The sequence below is a fragment of the Crotalus tigris genome, unplaced genomic scaffold (assembly GCF_016545835.1).
Source record: "Crotalus tigris isolate CLP2741 ecotype Arizona unplaced genomic scaffold, ASM1654583v1 scf7180000017666.379230911805:20528666, whole genome shotgun sequence".
NCBI classification, from domain to species: Eukaryota; Metazoa; Chordata; class Lepidosauria; order Squamata; family Viperidae; genus Crotalus; species Crotalus tigris.
In genome coordinates this window covers 3,705,196-3,719,116 of record NW_024096552.1, presented here as the reverse complement: position 1 = coordinate 3,719,116, position 13,921 = coordinate 3,705,196, and the positions used below count along the sequence as shown (strand labels likewise).

Below are 13,921 nucleotides of genomic sequence, written 5' to 3'. Positions count from 1 at the left end.
GATCTTATTTTAGGATTTATTGATTAAAGAAAACAGTAATCACAAGAGATGTAAGCAGAGCAGGCCATGGCGAAATGTGAAGGTTGAAGAATGGGTGTAGGCCTATGAGGGCACTTTTGAGAAAAATCTTGCTTTTGCCACCTGAGATTTACTGTACTGCAGGGGTGTCAAACTGCTGGCCCATGGGTTGGATGCATCATAGCAAAACCGCACCCACCCCATTGTCAACAGAAAAAAAATCGCAATGCCGCAACACGTCACATGACGTTTCGAGGTTGACACCCCTGCTATACTGTGTTCGGCTGCAGCTCCTCTCCCAAAATCTCCACAGAGGCCAAAACGTATTCTGCAAGGAGCCACACAACATCCAGAAACATTCCTTGCAGATATGGGCTTGTCAATCTATTCAGTTCTCTAATCCCGGCTGACGGCCAAGTGCCAAGATTTCAGAAAATGACCCACTTCTAACCTGTGCTGCTACCCCAGAGAACAAAGAACCGCAGTGTGAAACGAGGACTTCTTTACAATCTTTTAATGTATCAGTATGTTTAAAAGCCACCAATGCCCCTTTGTGCTCGACTCTTAGCCGTCTGCCGTTTTACTCCAATGCTAACATCATTATCACTATCTCTTGAGATTGCGTGTTAGACCCGAACACCAACCCTGCCCTCTAGGATGTCGCTCCTGGGTGGATTTTCATGTGTTTATGAAACATGGAAGAACTCTGATATGAATCTGTTCGTAGACCGCCAAGTTGGAATTCCCTACTGATGCTTTTTGCACTAGTAGGAGCACTTATGCAGCTAGCTGCTTGGCCATATATACTAACTATAAACTAAGCTTCCTGAGATGTGAGCTAGAAACCAAGCTCTTCCCACACTCGGGCACCTGTACAGTCTCTCTGTTATAGTGTTGACCCTCACGTGGATCACTATCAGCACTGATACGGCGTCTGGCCAGTGTGCGTGTCCTTTTGTGTATTTTCAACTGGAAGCTGGTCTGAAAGCTTTTACCACATTCAGAGCACTTGTTAAGGCTTTCGCCTGTGTGGGTCCTCTCGTGTTTCTGCCAACGAAGCTTTCCAAACACCGGTGCAGTTTCTCACCCGTGTGCATCCTTTTTACAGAGTTTTAGGCGGTAGCCGATCCAGAAGCTTCTCCCACACCTGAAGCATTCATACAGCTTCTCTCCTGTGTGTGGAACCTCTCGTCTAATGAGAGCAACTGACCAATGAAGCTTTTACTTGTAGTCTGGACGTTGATATGGCTTCTTTGCTGTGTGGGTCCTATTGTTCTTCGTGAGGTTTGTTTTCCAGCCAAAACTTCCCATGCTCTGAAGAAGTAACAGTTTTCTCTTGCTCAGGGAGTGCTTCCCTGCTGAATAATGGGGGGAGGGGGGGTTGCTGTTAATTTTCTAACAGTGTAAATATTTATGTAGTTCATCCTTGCACATGTGGAGTATCTGGAACGCTGATGGTTGCACACCATCTCTGGCTCCTCTTAATTCCATGTTGTTGTTTTTTGCCGCACTGAAAATTGGCCTCTTTTTAAGCTTTCATCATCATCTTCAGTCAGGAAAGCTTCACTGTCTTTCTTTCCCAAACGCCTTTGTGCTCCCGGTGGATTTACTCTCTTTTCTTTAACCCCAGAAATACAAGCTTTTGATTCCCTCCAAACTCTTGCAAATATCTATTTCTTCAGATCTTCCCACCTGGAAAGTTTTCTCCTTATGTCTCTTGTCATATTCTGAAACAGAAAAAAATATATATATTTATGTAACTTTTCTCCCAACAATGAATTTCAATCAAACAACTTCTGCTATGAGCTCTAGTATTGCTGGGTCTCCTCACATGCCACCTCTATAGTAATAATAATAATAATAATAATAATAATAATAATAATAATAATAATAATAATAATAATAATAATAATAATAGACAGTAAGTGCCGCCTATACAAAGAAGCTGAAGAAACAGTGGACCACCTGATAAGCTGTTGCAAGAAGATTGCACAGACTGACTACAAGCAGCGGCATGACAAAGTAGCAACAATGGTGCATTGGAAGATCTGCAAAAAATATCATTTGCCTGTAAGCAAAAACTGGTGGGATCATAAAACAGAGAAAGTCATAGAAAATGATAAAATTAAACTGCTCTGGGACTTCAGAATTCAAACAGACAAGCACCTGCAACATAACACCCAAGACTTAACAATTGTCGATAAGAAAGACAAAAAAGTCTGGATAGTGGACGTGGCAGTGCCTGGAGACAGCAGAATAGAAGAGAAAGAACTGGAGAAGATAACAAAATACAAAGACCTACAAATAGAAATAGAAAGACTGTGGCAAAAGCAAGCAAGGGTAGTATCAATAGTGATAGGCTCCTTGGGTGCAATCCCAAAACAACTGGAGCACCACTTGAACACCATTGGCATTGACAAATTCGCTATTAGTCAATTGCAAAAGGCGGCCTTATTAGGAACTGCTTCCATCCTGCGACGATATCTGTAATACCATCAAACATCCACATCTGCCTATCCCAGGTCCTGGGTAAGGACTCGATAGGTAGAAAAAATGCCAAATCCAGTCTGAACATCTGGCTGACTGTGCGATGATCCATAATAATGATGATGATAATAACAACAATGTTGGAAGGGACCTTGGAGGTCATCTAGTCCAACCCCCTCCAATTGTCTTTAAAAGACCACCTCATATTCCCCTCCTAAACTGAAGACATCCTACATTTAATCATGTTCATTTGATGGTTTTCCACACTATCTGAAGGCCCCAGCTTGGGAGGACCTTAGCATCAAGAAGACTGTTCAAAGAATAGTTCATATATCAATAAGCCACCCATTTAATTTTTTTTTTAACTTAAACAGAATGAATGGGCTCACTCACTAACATTTTAAATATCATCGTAGCTTGGTCCATGCAACATTCTAGTTTGGAAGGACCTCATCATTTAATAAAGTCCTCTTCTAGGTCTAAGCCACTGATTTACTTAAATATATTTCTTAATTAAATACAATGAGTGGGCTCACTCACTAACAATGTACAAACTGTTGGCGCCTGGGCACCTGCAACATTTCTAAGCCAGCAGTCCCCAACCTTTGCAGCTTGGCAGCCTGGCAGGTGAGCAAGAGGGGCAACGGGCTGCGTAAGGAATGGGCCAGCACACATTGTGTCATGCCTCCATCGGAGCCTGACTCCCAGGAAGACATGGAGTTCCCTTTTGAGGCCCAGGAGGGGATGTCTGTGGCTTTGGAGGACTGTAGGGAGGAGCAGGCTGAGGCAGACCAGGGCCCTTCAAGTTTGGAACAGGGAAGGCAGAGTTCAGGCGAGGAGCAAGGCCCCTCCCCACCTGATCCTAGAGCAAGGAGAGCAGAGAGGAGGAGAGCGTCCCGCCCCACCCCACAAGGCACACCTGGGGATTAAGACTTAAGGAAACGCTGTGGGGTGGGGCATTTGCCCGGAACAAACGTAGGATCTTGAGATTGTTCTGACTTGTGCTCTTGTAACCTGGACGCTTTGTATTCTGGACCAGTTTGTTTCCTGATTCACGACCACAGACTACATTCCTGATCTTTTCTTGCAGTCTGCAGTTTGCAGGCAAGCTGAGAGTTAAAAGGACTCTTTACGTTTTCTTGTTATCTGTCTTGTCTTGAGAACAGTGTACACTTCTCTGGCTGTATTGTTTGAACTCGTGCCAGCACATGTGGCGGCTTTTGGGTGAACATTGGCAGCGATTAAAACGACTGTTGCTCTTGCCAGCTGATTGCTTGGCCTCCGTTCGGGGCCCTGGGTCATCACACATGTGCACACACGTCAGCCTGTCACTCGTGCAAGTTGAGCTGTGTGCGTGCCAGCCTGCCTCTCATGCAGCCAGGTTACAGATAGGCCACAGTCCGGGCCCAGGGTTGGGGACCCTCTGCTCTAAGCCAATCAAATGAGGTTATAACTAAGCTCAGCCTTTCCTAGATGGCTGTCCTTCAGTTCCCAGAATCCTCCATTCCTGATCAATCTGTGCAACAGGACAGATAAAGCAATGGGCCAGAAGGGTGGGAGGTTCCCCTTTATTATAGCCAGGCAGAAACTAGGTCAGTGGTTCTCAACCTGTGGGTCGGGACCCCATTTGGGGTCGAACGACCATTTCACGGGGGTCGCCAAACAACGCAGTCCGCCATTTTTTTCTCCCTTTTCCTTAGCTGTGCTACTCCCTTTTATTCTATTGGCTTTTGAAAGCCAATAGAATAGACTCTCTTGAATAGAGTCTAATTCTATTGGCTTTCAAAAGCCAATAGGAATTGTCCAGCTGTCTCTGCCCTGCTGAGCCCGCCAAAAGTCCCATTCTGCAAACGGTGCTGCACCAGTTGAGTAGTCCTTGACTTATGACCGGTTGAGTAGTCCTCGACTTACGACCGGTTGGGGGGGGGGGGTCGCGGCATTAAAAATGTTGAGAACCACTGAACTAGGTAGAAACTAGGCTGAATTTGGATTCCCATCCTGCACAACTGTTTGGATTTCCTGGCTTTCTCGAAATGTAAGACTCTATCCTCTCTGCCAAGAGACTACAGATCTTGTCATGGAGAAAATCTATGTGGCTGCTCAGAGTCAACATGAGTTGATGGTACACAATAATCACTCCATCAAGTGATGGGTCCACCTGACAGAAGTTGAGAACAAAGGGGACAGCTAATCCAATACCATTAATGCTCAACTGGCAATCAGGTCTTTCCCATCCTCTGCAAACTGATCCTTTTAAGCCAAGATTCTGGGAACCAAAAATTCCACGATTGAAACTGGGACCTTTTTCCTCTCCAGAAAAATGGCATTTGGCTTGGTGAACCATCCAATGTGAAAATACAGCCTGGCCAGTTTGTTCTGCCAGATGGGTTTTGAAACCCTTTCAAAACAGACAGCACGTTAGTCCAAAGCACCCCACGAATGTTTCCAATGAATCTGCATCCTTACCTAATTAGTTGGCCTCCCCGTCACTCTCTTGCTTTATATCCATAGGAATCTTCACCTTCACAATCTCAAAGGCTTCTTCTTCCTGTTTCGGAGATTTTAGCATCGTATTCTTTGGGATGACTGAAAAGGAGAAGAAGAAAAAAAGAAACTTGATTCAACAAAAACAAGTCCTGCAGGATTGTGCACTAGACTTATTCTTCATTCTATCCCAGATGAGTAATACTTAAACCAGCCTGGAAGAGGGCATCCAATTTGGAGAGTTAATGGACAAAAATGACTATTCTGGAGTCAATTTCGAAGCCTGCATTCACCAGTAAAATCACATACTAAATCAGAACTGGAGAATGAGTCATCCTCAACTTACGACTGGTCATTTTATGTAAAGCACTTCTGGCCACTGTAAAATGTTGTGGGGCCCTCTCGGCACCCAAGTGACTGCACTGCGGGTGCTTGGCAATGGGCTCACCTTTATAACCGTGCAGTTACATGACTATAATCTGAAATATTTTTCCCAGTTTTTCCCACTCACAAGAATGGGTTCATTTAACAACCGTGTTGTTTGCTGAAAGACTGTGTGATTTGCTTAACGAACACTAAAAAAAATGTCCAAAAAAAAACCAAAAACGTTTTGTCAGTCATATGAATGCCCCAACCCTACAACTTATGACCAGATTCCTGGTTCCAATTGTGGTTTTAAATTAAGAAGTACTTATAGGTGTAATTTGCACGCCCCTAATAAAAATACTTTTTATTTCTTCTACCCCTAATATGACAAAAGGAAAGGAAATAGCCTGAGCCAGCCAGAATTTAGCAGCAATAAATTCTTTGGGGGCCACAATTTTGTAGCGAGATTCAGATGAACTGGCATAGAAGTACAGAAAAAAACAACTGACTGTTAACTCTGCAGCAAAATGCCCCCCAAAACCTTTCCTACTCCACCAGAGATGCTGGTTAAGAAAAGATGACATTGTGTTATCGAAAAATGGTTAAATGGGTTTAAAAATAGTTGAATGGAAACTAAGCGTGTGAAAAATTGGTCTATTATGTAAGTATGAAATTTAGATTGTTATCGAGAGCCAGTTTGGTTTACAGAGGGTGCTCGGGTTACCATGACAACCGGGGGAGCACAGATGTCAGGGGACTGCACTGCTTAACAACAGCAATTCTGGCAGTCCAGCTTGCCATCGTTAAGCGAGGACCTCATGGGACCGCAACTTCCAACTTCCTGCCAGCTTCCCCATTTGCCTTTGCTTGTGGGAAGCTGGTAAGGAAAATCAGAAAATGCAGTCGCATGGCTGTGGGAATACAACAATCGCTGTAACAAGTCTCCCTCTTTCAGTCCCATCCCAAGTAAGAAAGGTCACTGAATGGGTGGTCTTAATCCAAGGATCACCTGTGGTATTTAAGGCCCTGGCTCAAAAACAAGAGACTCTGAATTCTAGTTCTGCCTTAGGCTTTAAATAACAAATCTTGCCAAGAAAACATCAGTACTAAACCAAGTATAAAGGGTCCTTGATGCTCTCTGAGCTTGGTTGTTTTTTTGCAGACATTTCATTATCCAAACAAGATTAACATTATCGGTGCTAGCACTGTGACTAGCACTGATGATGTTATACCTAGTTTGGCTCAATGAGACATCTGCAAGAAAACAACCAAGCTCAGAGAGCACCAAGAACCCCTCATTTCAAAAAATATTCTCCTTTACTGGTATCAGTCCACTTAGCTGCCACCAGTCAACAAAGACATGAAGACACCCCCAAAAAGTTGCTACCAATTTTTTTTTTAAAAAAAGAGCACAAAATCAGATTTTAAAATTACAATACCTGTAAACATCAAATCGGATACATATCCTTTGAAAGGTTCATGGTTTTCCAAGTTTTCAGGAACGTCGGATCCACTCGCGTAGCTGGTTGATGGCTGAGGATCATCAGGATGTTCTTTTACTGTGGATCGAAAGGGCAAAAGGGAAGGAACTGGAACTGGGGAAGAAGTAATTTTCTTCAGGAACCCACTATGTCTGCTTTCCACACTTTCTTTCCTTTTTTCTTCATATATTTCACGATAACACTTCAAGATCTCACGCATTTCCCAGTGCACCCTTCTAAAACGTTCCACATCCGGATCCATACTCTCCAATTCTGATAAAATTTTGTTCACGCCCGAGAAAACACTGGCCAACCGTTTCAGACTGAACGTTTTGGGCTGAACTTCTACAACTTTTTTTTGTTCCACTTTTCTCTCTTCTTTTTTTTCTTCCTTTTCTACCTCTTCCTCCACCACCTTTTGTTCTTCCAGTTCTTCTTTCAGTTCAATTAATTCTTCGTTGGAAAGCTCTCCCTCCGTGTAAGCTATCAAACTTCTCACATCTTCGGCCTCGACCTCTAAATCCAGGGATTTCGTGAGGGTCAAAATCTTCTTATTTATTCGGTCTAAATTTTGGTGCTGCTCAAATTCCTCCAAATTATCCGCCAGAGCAGCAAAACATTTTAAGCACTTTTTCCAAATGCCTTGCATGCATTTCACACTGACATCCTGCCAGGCTGCTACAATGTTTTCGATACAATCCAGGATATTGTAGCTTTTCCAAAACTCGCTCAGTGTTATCCTGTCATTTTCCATTGTGGCTAAAGCTTTGGCAAACACGGCGTGCAAATAGTAGGCCTTGAATGCTGAAATTGCTCCCTGGCTCATAGGCTGTAGGAGCACGGAGGTGTTTTGGGGTAGATAAACTACCTTTATGTCGGGGTGAAAACTGTCGAGATCTGGGGGATGTCCAGGGGCTTTGCTTAAGATCAGAAGAATTCTAAAAGGAATTCCCTTTTGCCAACAATATTCCTTGACTTGGGGAATGAAACAATTCATAAACCAATCCTCAAACAGGGTGGGCGTTATCCAGGCCTTAGGATCAGATCGGAAATAAATGGGCAGTGCGGTTTTGTTAATGTTTTTGAACATCCAGGAGTGATCAGATTTGTAGATTACAAATGGCTTCAGCTTGAACCCGGCAACATTTCCGCCCAATAGTACAGTTACTCTATCTTTGAATGCTTTACAACCAGGCATCGCTTGGGCCTCTTTGTGTATGTAGGTCTGCTCCGGCATTCTTTTCCAGTACAACCCAGTTTCGTCCATGCTGAATATCTGCGCGGGAAAATAGTTCCCGTCTGCTATGATACCATCAAGTTCATTCAGAAAGCGTTTGGCAGCTTCTTTGTCTCCATTTGCCGTCTCACCCGACGTGTGTGTTTTCTGGTAATGAAATCTTTGCTGAAATCGCATAAACCAGCCACGGCTGGCCGTGAATGTTTCCGTGCATTCCTCACCTGCTCGTTCCTTCAGCGTTGCGAAAATGCTGCGCGCCTTGTTCTGAATGAGGAGAAGACTCACCGGCAGCCTCTTCTGTATCTGATCTTCGATCCAGAGTATAAGGAGTTTTTCCATTTCGTGGATGAGGCCTTTTCGCTGTCTGGTTATGCTTACATTCATTCCCGATGATCCTTTCATGGCCTCTCGGATCCTTTCCTTGTCCTTCAAAATGGCGGAGATGGTAGAATGGGCCAGGCCTTCTTCTCGAGCTATATTAGTCACTTTCTTCCCGTCAGCATACGCTTTGATGATCTTCATCTTCAAATTGAGACTGATGACTTTCCGTTGTTTCTTTCTTATTCCTTCCGGTGTATTGGAGTTCTTTCTCTTTGCAGGTAACTTGGTATGGGATATAAACATATAAACATGTAAATAAGCAAGTAAAAATAAGAGCAAGATTATCTGTGATGCTGGCTCTAATAGCTAATATGTGGCTGAGAGAGAGAGTGAAGATGTGAAGTTGTAAATGTCTACGGTGGTCACAAAATTAATTTGATACTTACAACAACGGAGTCCAAAATTTCTGTGGCAAAGTGAGACATTTGTTAAGTGAAATTTTGCTCCAATTTACAACCTTTCTTATCACAATTGTTAAGTCACAGGTCGGCAACCCCGGCTCCGGAGCTGCATGTGGCTCTTTGAGCCTTCTCCTGCGGCTCTCAGCCTCCTCCATTTGCAGAGAGAGCGTGAGCGAGAGAGAGGCACTTGTGCTTCCATTCTCTCTCTCTCTCTCTCTCTCTCTCTGTGTGTGTGTGTGTGTAAAAAAGAGAGTGGCCTCATGCTGTTCTTGGACAAGCTGACAAGCTTATTGGGTGGGGCTCCTGCCTTTGCTGCATCTCAGCAGGAAGCAGCATCTCTCTCTCTCTCACAACTCTCTCTCTCTCTCTCTCTCTCTCTCTCTCTCTCTCTCTCTCACTCACTCACACACACACACTGAGTGGGGGAAGAAGACTGGCAGACCAAGGGCAGGAGAGAGCCAGCACAATAAGAATGTGTGTCAGCTTGTCGGAGAACAGCGTGAAGCCAGCTTGCAAGGTGAGCAGAAGATCGGAGAGAGGGAAGGGAGAGAGAGAGAGACAAAGAGAGAGGGGGAGAGGGAGGAAGAGAGAGAGAACTCACGCATAGCAGCCTCTATTTCTTTTTAATTACACTCTTCAATCAAGCTCGGCTCCCAGTGTTTTCTTTTCTCTGGGAAATGGGTCCAAGTGGCTCTTTGAGTGTTTAAAGTTGCCGACCCCTGTGTTAAGTGAATCATTCAACTGGTAAATTAGCAAATTGTCAAGTGAATCTGGCTTCCTCATTGACTTTGCTTGTCAGAAGGTCACAAAAGGGGATCATATGACCTTGCAACTGTCATGAGTCAGTTGTAAAGCATTTGAATTTTGATTGCATGATAATGGGAGGCTGCAATGGGTGTAAGACTGAAAAGCAGTCATAAGTCTCTTTTTTCAGTGCAGCTATAACTTCAAGCGGTCATTAAGTGAACTATTTTAAGTCAAGGACTACCTGTATTATTGTATTTCTGAATGGTCATTAACCAAAGTAATTGCTAAACACGGAGTGGCTGCATCTCATTTTGGGCAACTGCCTGCAAAACAGCAGATCATGTCTTCATATACAAACTTTTGGCTGGCTTTTTACACAATAAGCCTAACCCTAGCTTCACAAGCCAAAATACAACCACTTCTCATTTAGCTGCTACCTCAGTAAGCAACTGCTCCCAAACACAGGTAGTCCTCAACTTGCGACAATGGAGCCCAGCATTTCTGTTGTTAAGTGAGTTTTATCCCATTTTACGCCTTTCTTGCCACCGTTAAGTGAATCACTGCAGTTCTTAAGATAATAATACAGTTGTTAAGTGAATCTGGCTTCTCCATTGACTTTGCTTACCATAAAGTCACAAAAGGTGATCGCATGACCCCAGGACACTGCAACGGTCATAAATACGAACTGGTTGCCAAGTGCCTGAATTCTGATCACATGACCATGGGGATACTGCAACGGTTGTTAAGTGTGAAAAATGGTCATAAGTCATTTTTTTCAGTGCCATTTTAACTTTGCGAACTGCTGTAAGTCAAGGACTACTTAATAATAATAATAATAATAATAATAATAATAATAATAATAAAGTTGGAAAGGACCTTGGAGGTCATCTAGTCCAACCCCCTGCTCAGGCAGGAAACCCTATACCATTTCAGACAAATGGCTATCCAGTCTCTTCTTAAAAACTTCCAGCGTTGGAGCATTCACCACTTCTGGAGGCAGGTTGTTCCACTGGTTAATTGTTCTAACTGTCAGGAAGTTTCTCCTTAGTTCTAGGTTGCTTCTCTCCTTCGTTATTTTCGATCCGTTGCTATACTACTTGTATAGCGCGGTAATAAAACAATGGAAAGCTTCATTTCCCCACCCACCTCCAGTCCAACCGAAACTGAAATCCAAACTCTCAACTCTGCTACTACAACTGACCACTAACTCATTTCCCAGCTTAATAATTTTCCTGGCTTTTTGTGCCACCCTCAAATTCCTTCCTCCCTCCCCCCCCTTTTCAGCCTTTAAGGACCGGATATTACCTGGGCCCTCTCGGTATCCTGGGGGTTGAACTGCTTGAGGTGCAGGGGCCACTGCCTCTCCATCCCCATCTTCTCCAGGGTCTCTTTCATCTTCCTGCAGGACTCGAGTTTTTTTCTGCCTATCCAGGCTTTTCCACGGACGTTGGGATCCCTGGGGGCTTCTCCAGAGCTCCCCTGCCGTGGCTCTTCCCTGACTCTCCCCAAGGAGCCCTGGAAATCTTTGGCATCCTCCTCTGACGGAGGCGGAGATGCCGGAGACAGCCACGCCACGCTTTTCAAGAATTCATGCCATTCAGAGTCCCAGTATCGGTGCGTTTCCTCCTCGGACTCGGTCTTGATGTGGGGGTGGCCGCCCCTGTTCAAAAAATCCTCAATGGTCTTCACTTGGACCACAATCGGCTCTCCTTCCTCTCTCTCGGTTCCTTCTTCTTCTTCCTCTTCTTCCTCCTCCTCCTCCTCCTCCTCGTGCACCACAAGTTCCTGTTCCTCCATAGTTGTTCCCTCCCTGCAGGAGGGGGAAAGAAAGGAAGAAGGAAAACATTACGGAGAGTCATGGAGGCCAGGCCATGTCGGAAGGAATTTAAAAAAGACCCCCGCCTTTCCTCTCTAATAGGGTTTCTCTTAAGAGTTTGGGGGGGGGGAAGAGAGAAAGATTCCCTGTTTGGAATAAAGCCGAATTTCCCTGCTTGCGTGTAGGGATCCTTAGGTGCTACTCCCTTAACCCAAGTTGAATAAAGAAGTAAAGAAACGAGCCCAGTCGAAGCCACGTGTGCCGCCGATTCCGGCCTCCCCCCTCCAGCCTCCCTCGGTCTTTCTCTCCCCCACCCCCGATCCCCGGGGCCTCCCTTTGCGCAGGGGCCGGGGCCTTCGGGTAGGGGAGGCCTTTCTTTCCATGCAAAGTCGGGCGAAGCTTTGCAACGAGAGCTCCCTTTGTCTTCGGGAGGCACCTGGCCTTTCCCAAGCGGGCTGTGGGTAGAGAAGCCCTTTTCTCTTTCCCGAGCGATTCACTTTACGGCCTGCTCGTTCCACCCCCACCGGGGGAGGGGGAGGCCTGGTTTTTTAAGTGCCGGTTGCAAGCGATCAGCCAAGTTAAAATGTACTTTTTTTTTTCTCTCTCTCTCTCTCTCTCTAGAGAGAGAAATAGCCATAGACGCGATCCTCCCCATTCGGGTGAACATTTGTCCGCCGCTTCCGCACTACTTTTTTTTTTGAAAACTGATCTGTAATAACCGGGGGTGGGTGGTGGGGGTTCATTCGTTTGGATTGCACCCCGGCGATGCTTTGCCATTATGACCGCCCTGCCGCTGCGACGATTAGTATTTATTAGTAGTATTTGTTGCTTCTGCCATGCGCCTTACCTTCCCGATTCGGGCTGCAGCCTCGCGGGCGATCCGCGTTCTTTTTCGGAACGGGAGGGGGTTGGGGGGGGAAGAGAGGCCAGCGGCGCCTCTTCGGCGAGGCCTCTCTAGACCTGCCCCGCTCTATGGCATTAACTGTTTCGGCGGGTTGGCTGGAGCGCCAGCGGAAGCGCGGGCTTGGGCCGCGCGAGGAAGGACGCGAGGGCTGTACCGGTTGCGCTGGTTAAACTTGGTCAAAAGAGGCTGGGCGGGGTGTTGCGGGGGGAACTCGGCCCCTTTCGCGGCACTGCAAGCCGGGATATAAAATTAATAACGCCAACCGAAGTGAAGTGGGAGTGGGTGGGTGCGTGACTTCATAGGCGTGGGGACTCTTTGGGCTGATCGTTTTCAGCCTAACAAGGTTGCTAATGGCGGGGAAAAGGGAGGGACAGATGAACTTTCAAGAATATAAAACGTATTTTTATTTTTTTTCAAATTTAAGATTTTGCTTGTGGTTGTGAAGATAAATGGAATAAAACAGAACAATTCTTTATTGGCCAGGCGTGATTGGACACACAAGGAATTTGTGTTCATGAACTCAAACCAACTTTCTGGATTTGCAAAACACTTATCTTGCCTAGTAGGCGCTTGGCTATAATACTGTTTGGGATTTAGTGGATCACAAAGGTAAAAGCCCTGGGGGAAGATCCTTTTTTTTTTTAAACAGCAGAGTTGGGAGTTTCCCTCTTTTGATCCAGAAGACAGGACCGAGTACTTGTGATGCTCCCTCTGGGTTTAGGAAAGAAATCTCTCAATTCTTTTGCTGTCTCTGCTTCTGAAAACAGCTTGAGCGCCAGATCAGAAGCAGGCAAAAACTCTGGGCCCGTTTTGAAATCTTGTAGGTGTTCTCCCAAAATGGCTGCCAGGGTGGGCCTAGCCAGATGCACTCCCAACCTGCTATTCAAAGCTTGGCATGGCTGATGAGAACTGCAATCTAGCACCACCTTCAAGGGCACTTGAAGGAAGTGCATTGTGTAGACCAGTATTTCTCAACCGTGGCAATTTGGTGTGTGGATTTCAGCTCCCAGAATTCCCCAGCTAGTATGGAAATTGGCAGCTAAAATCTGCACATCTTCAGGTTGCACAGTTAGGAAACACTAATGTAAATTAATGATTCCCAACTTAGATAACTAGTTGACATGTGAATCCCGGGTCGCCCCCCCCCCCAAAAAAAATTCCCAGCAACTAGCCAGGTTAGCTGTGGAAATGTGTCTTTCTGGACTAGATAAATAAATCTAATGTAAATTTATTGCTATGTAAGCAATCAAAGAGTCTTTGCGGGATAGAAATATGTTTTAAAAACAATAAATCGGGGGCCTAGCCCAACATTCTGTATCATGCAGTGACCAATCTGGAAACTCATCCACATGAACAGAGGGACCATAAGTCTGTCCTTCGGGGTTCCCCAACAATTGGTGTTTAAAAGTGGCTGCTTAGTAATTCAAAAAAAATAGCAAAGAGCCACCAAGTAGCCATTGAGAGCTGGACCTCACCCCACCACCTCATTTGTGCAGCTGCCTTTAAAGCTGCCTGCACTGATGGTTATTTTGCATCCAATGGCAGAAAATTCCAGTTAATTATGCATTAAAGTCATCCTTTCTCAGAATAGTCAAAGAT

General features: G+C 45.1%; 1 protein-coding gene across 1 annotated transcript; it reads right to left on the bottom strand.

Moving 5' to 3' along the window:
- Window positions 1-517: 517 nt before the first annotated feature.
- On the bottom strand, window positions 518-12,397 carry LOC120305105 (tigger transposable element-derived protein 1-like). Its single transcript, XM_039336517.1, has 5 exons — window positions 12,266-12,397; window positions 10,908-11,412; window positions 6,795-8,676; window positions 4,972-5,091; window positions 518-1,745 (listed from the first exon to the last, which is right to left on the bottom strand). Exons 2-4 carry the CDS (start codon window positions 11,397-11,399, stop codon window positions 4,976-4,978), a joined length of 2,490 nt encoding a protein of 829 aa, XP_039192451.1. The 5' UTR covers window positions 11,400-11,412; window positions 12,266-12,397; the 3' UTR covers window positions 518-1,745; window positions 4,972-4,975.
- Window positions 12,398-13,921: the final 1,524 nt, after the last annotated feature.

Coding starts and splice junctions, on each gene's coding strand:
- LOC120305105 (XM_039336517.1), bottom strand. CDS start 11,399: ATGGAGGAACAGGAACTTGTGGTGCACGAGGAGGAGGAGGAGGAGGAG. Junction 8,677..10,907: donor AGGATACCGAGAGGGCCCAG/GTAATATCCGGT, acceptor TCCCATACCAAG/TTACCTGCAAAGAGAAAGAA. Junction 5,092..6,794: donor ATCCGATTTGATGTTTACAG/GTATTGTAATTT, acceptor TCTCCTTTTCAG/TCATCCCAAAGAATACGATG.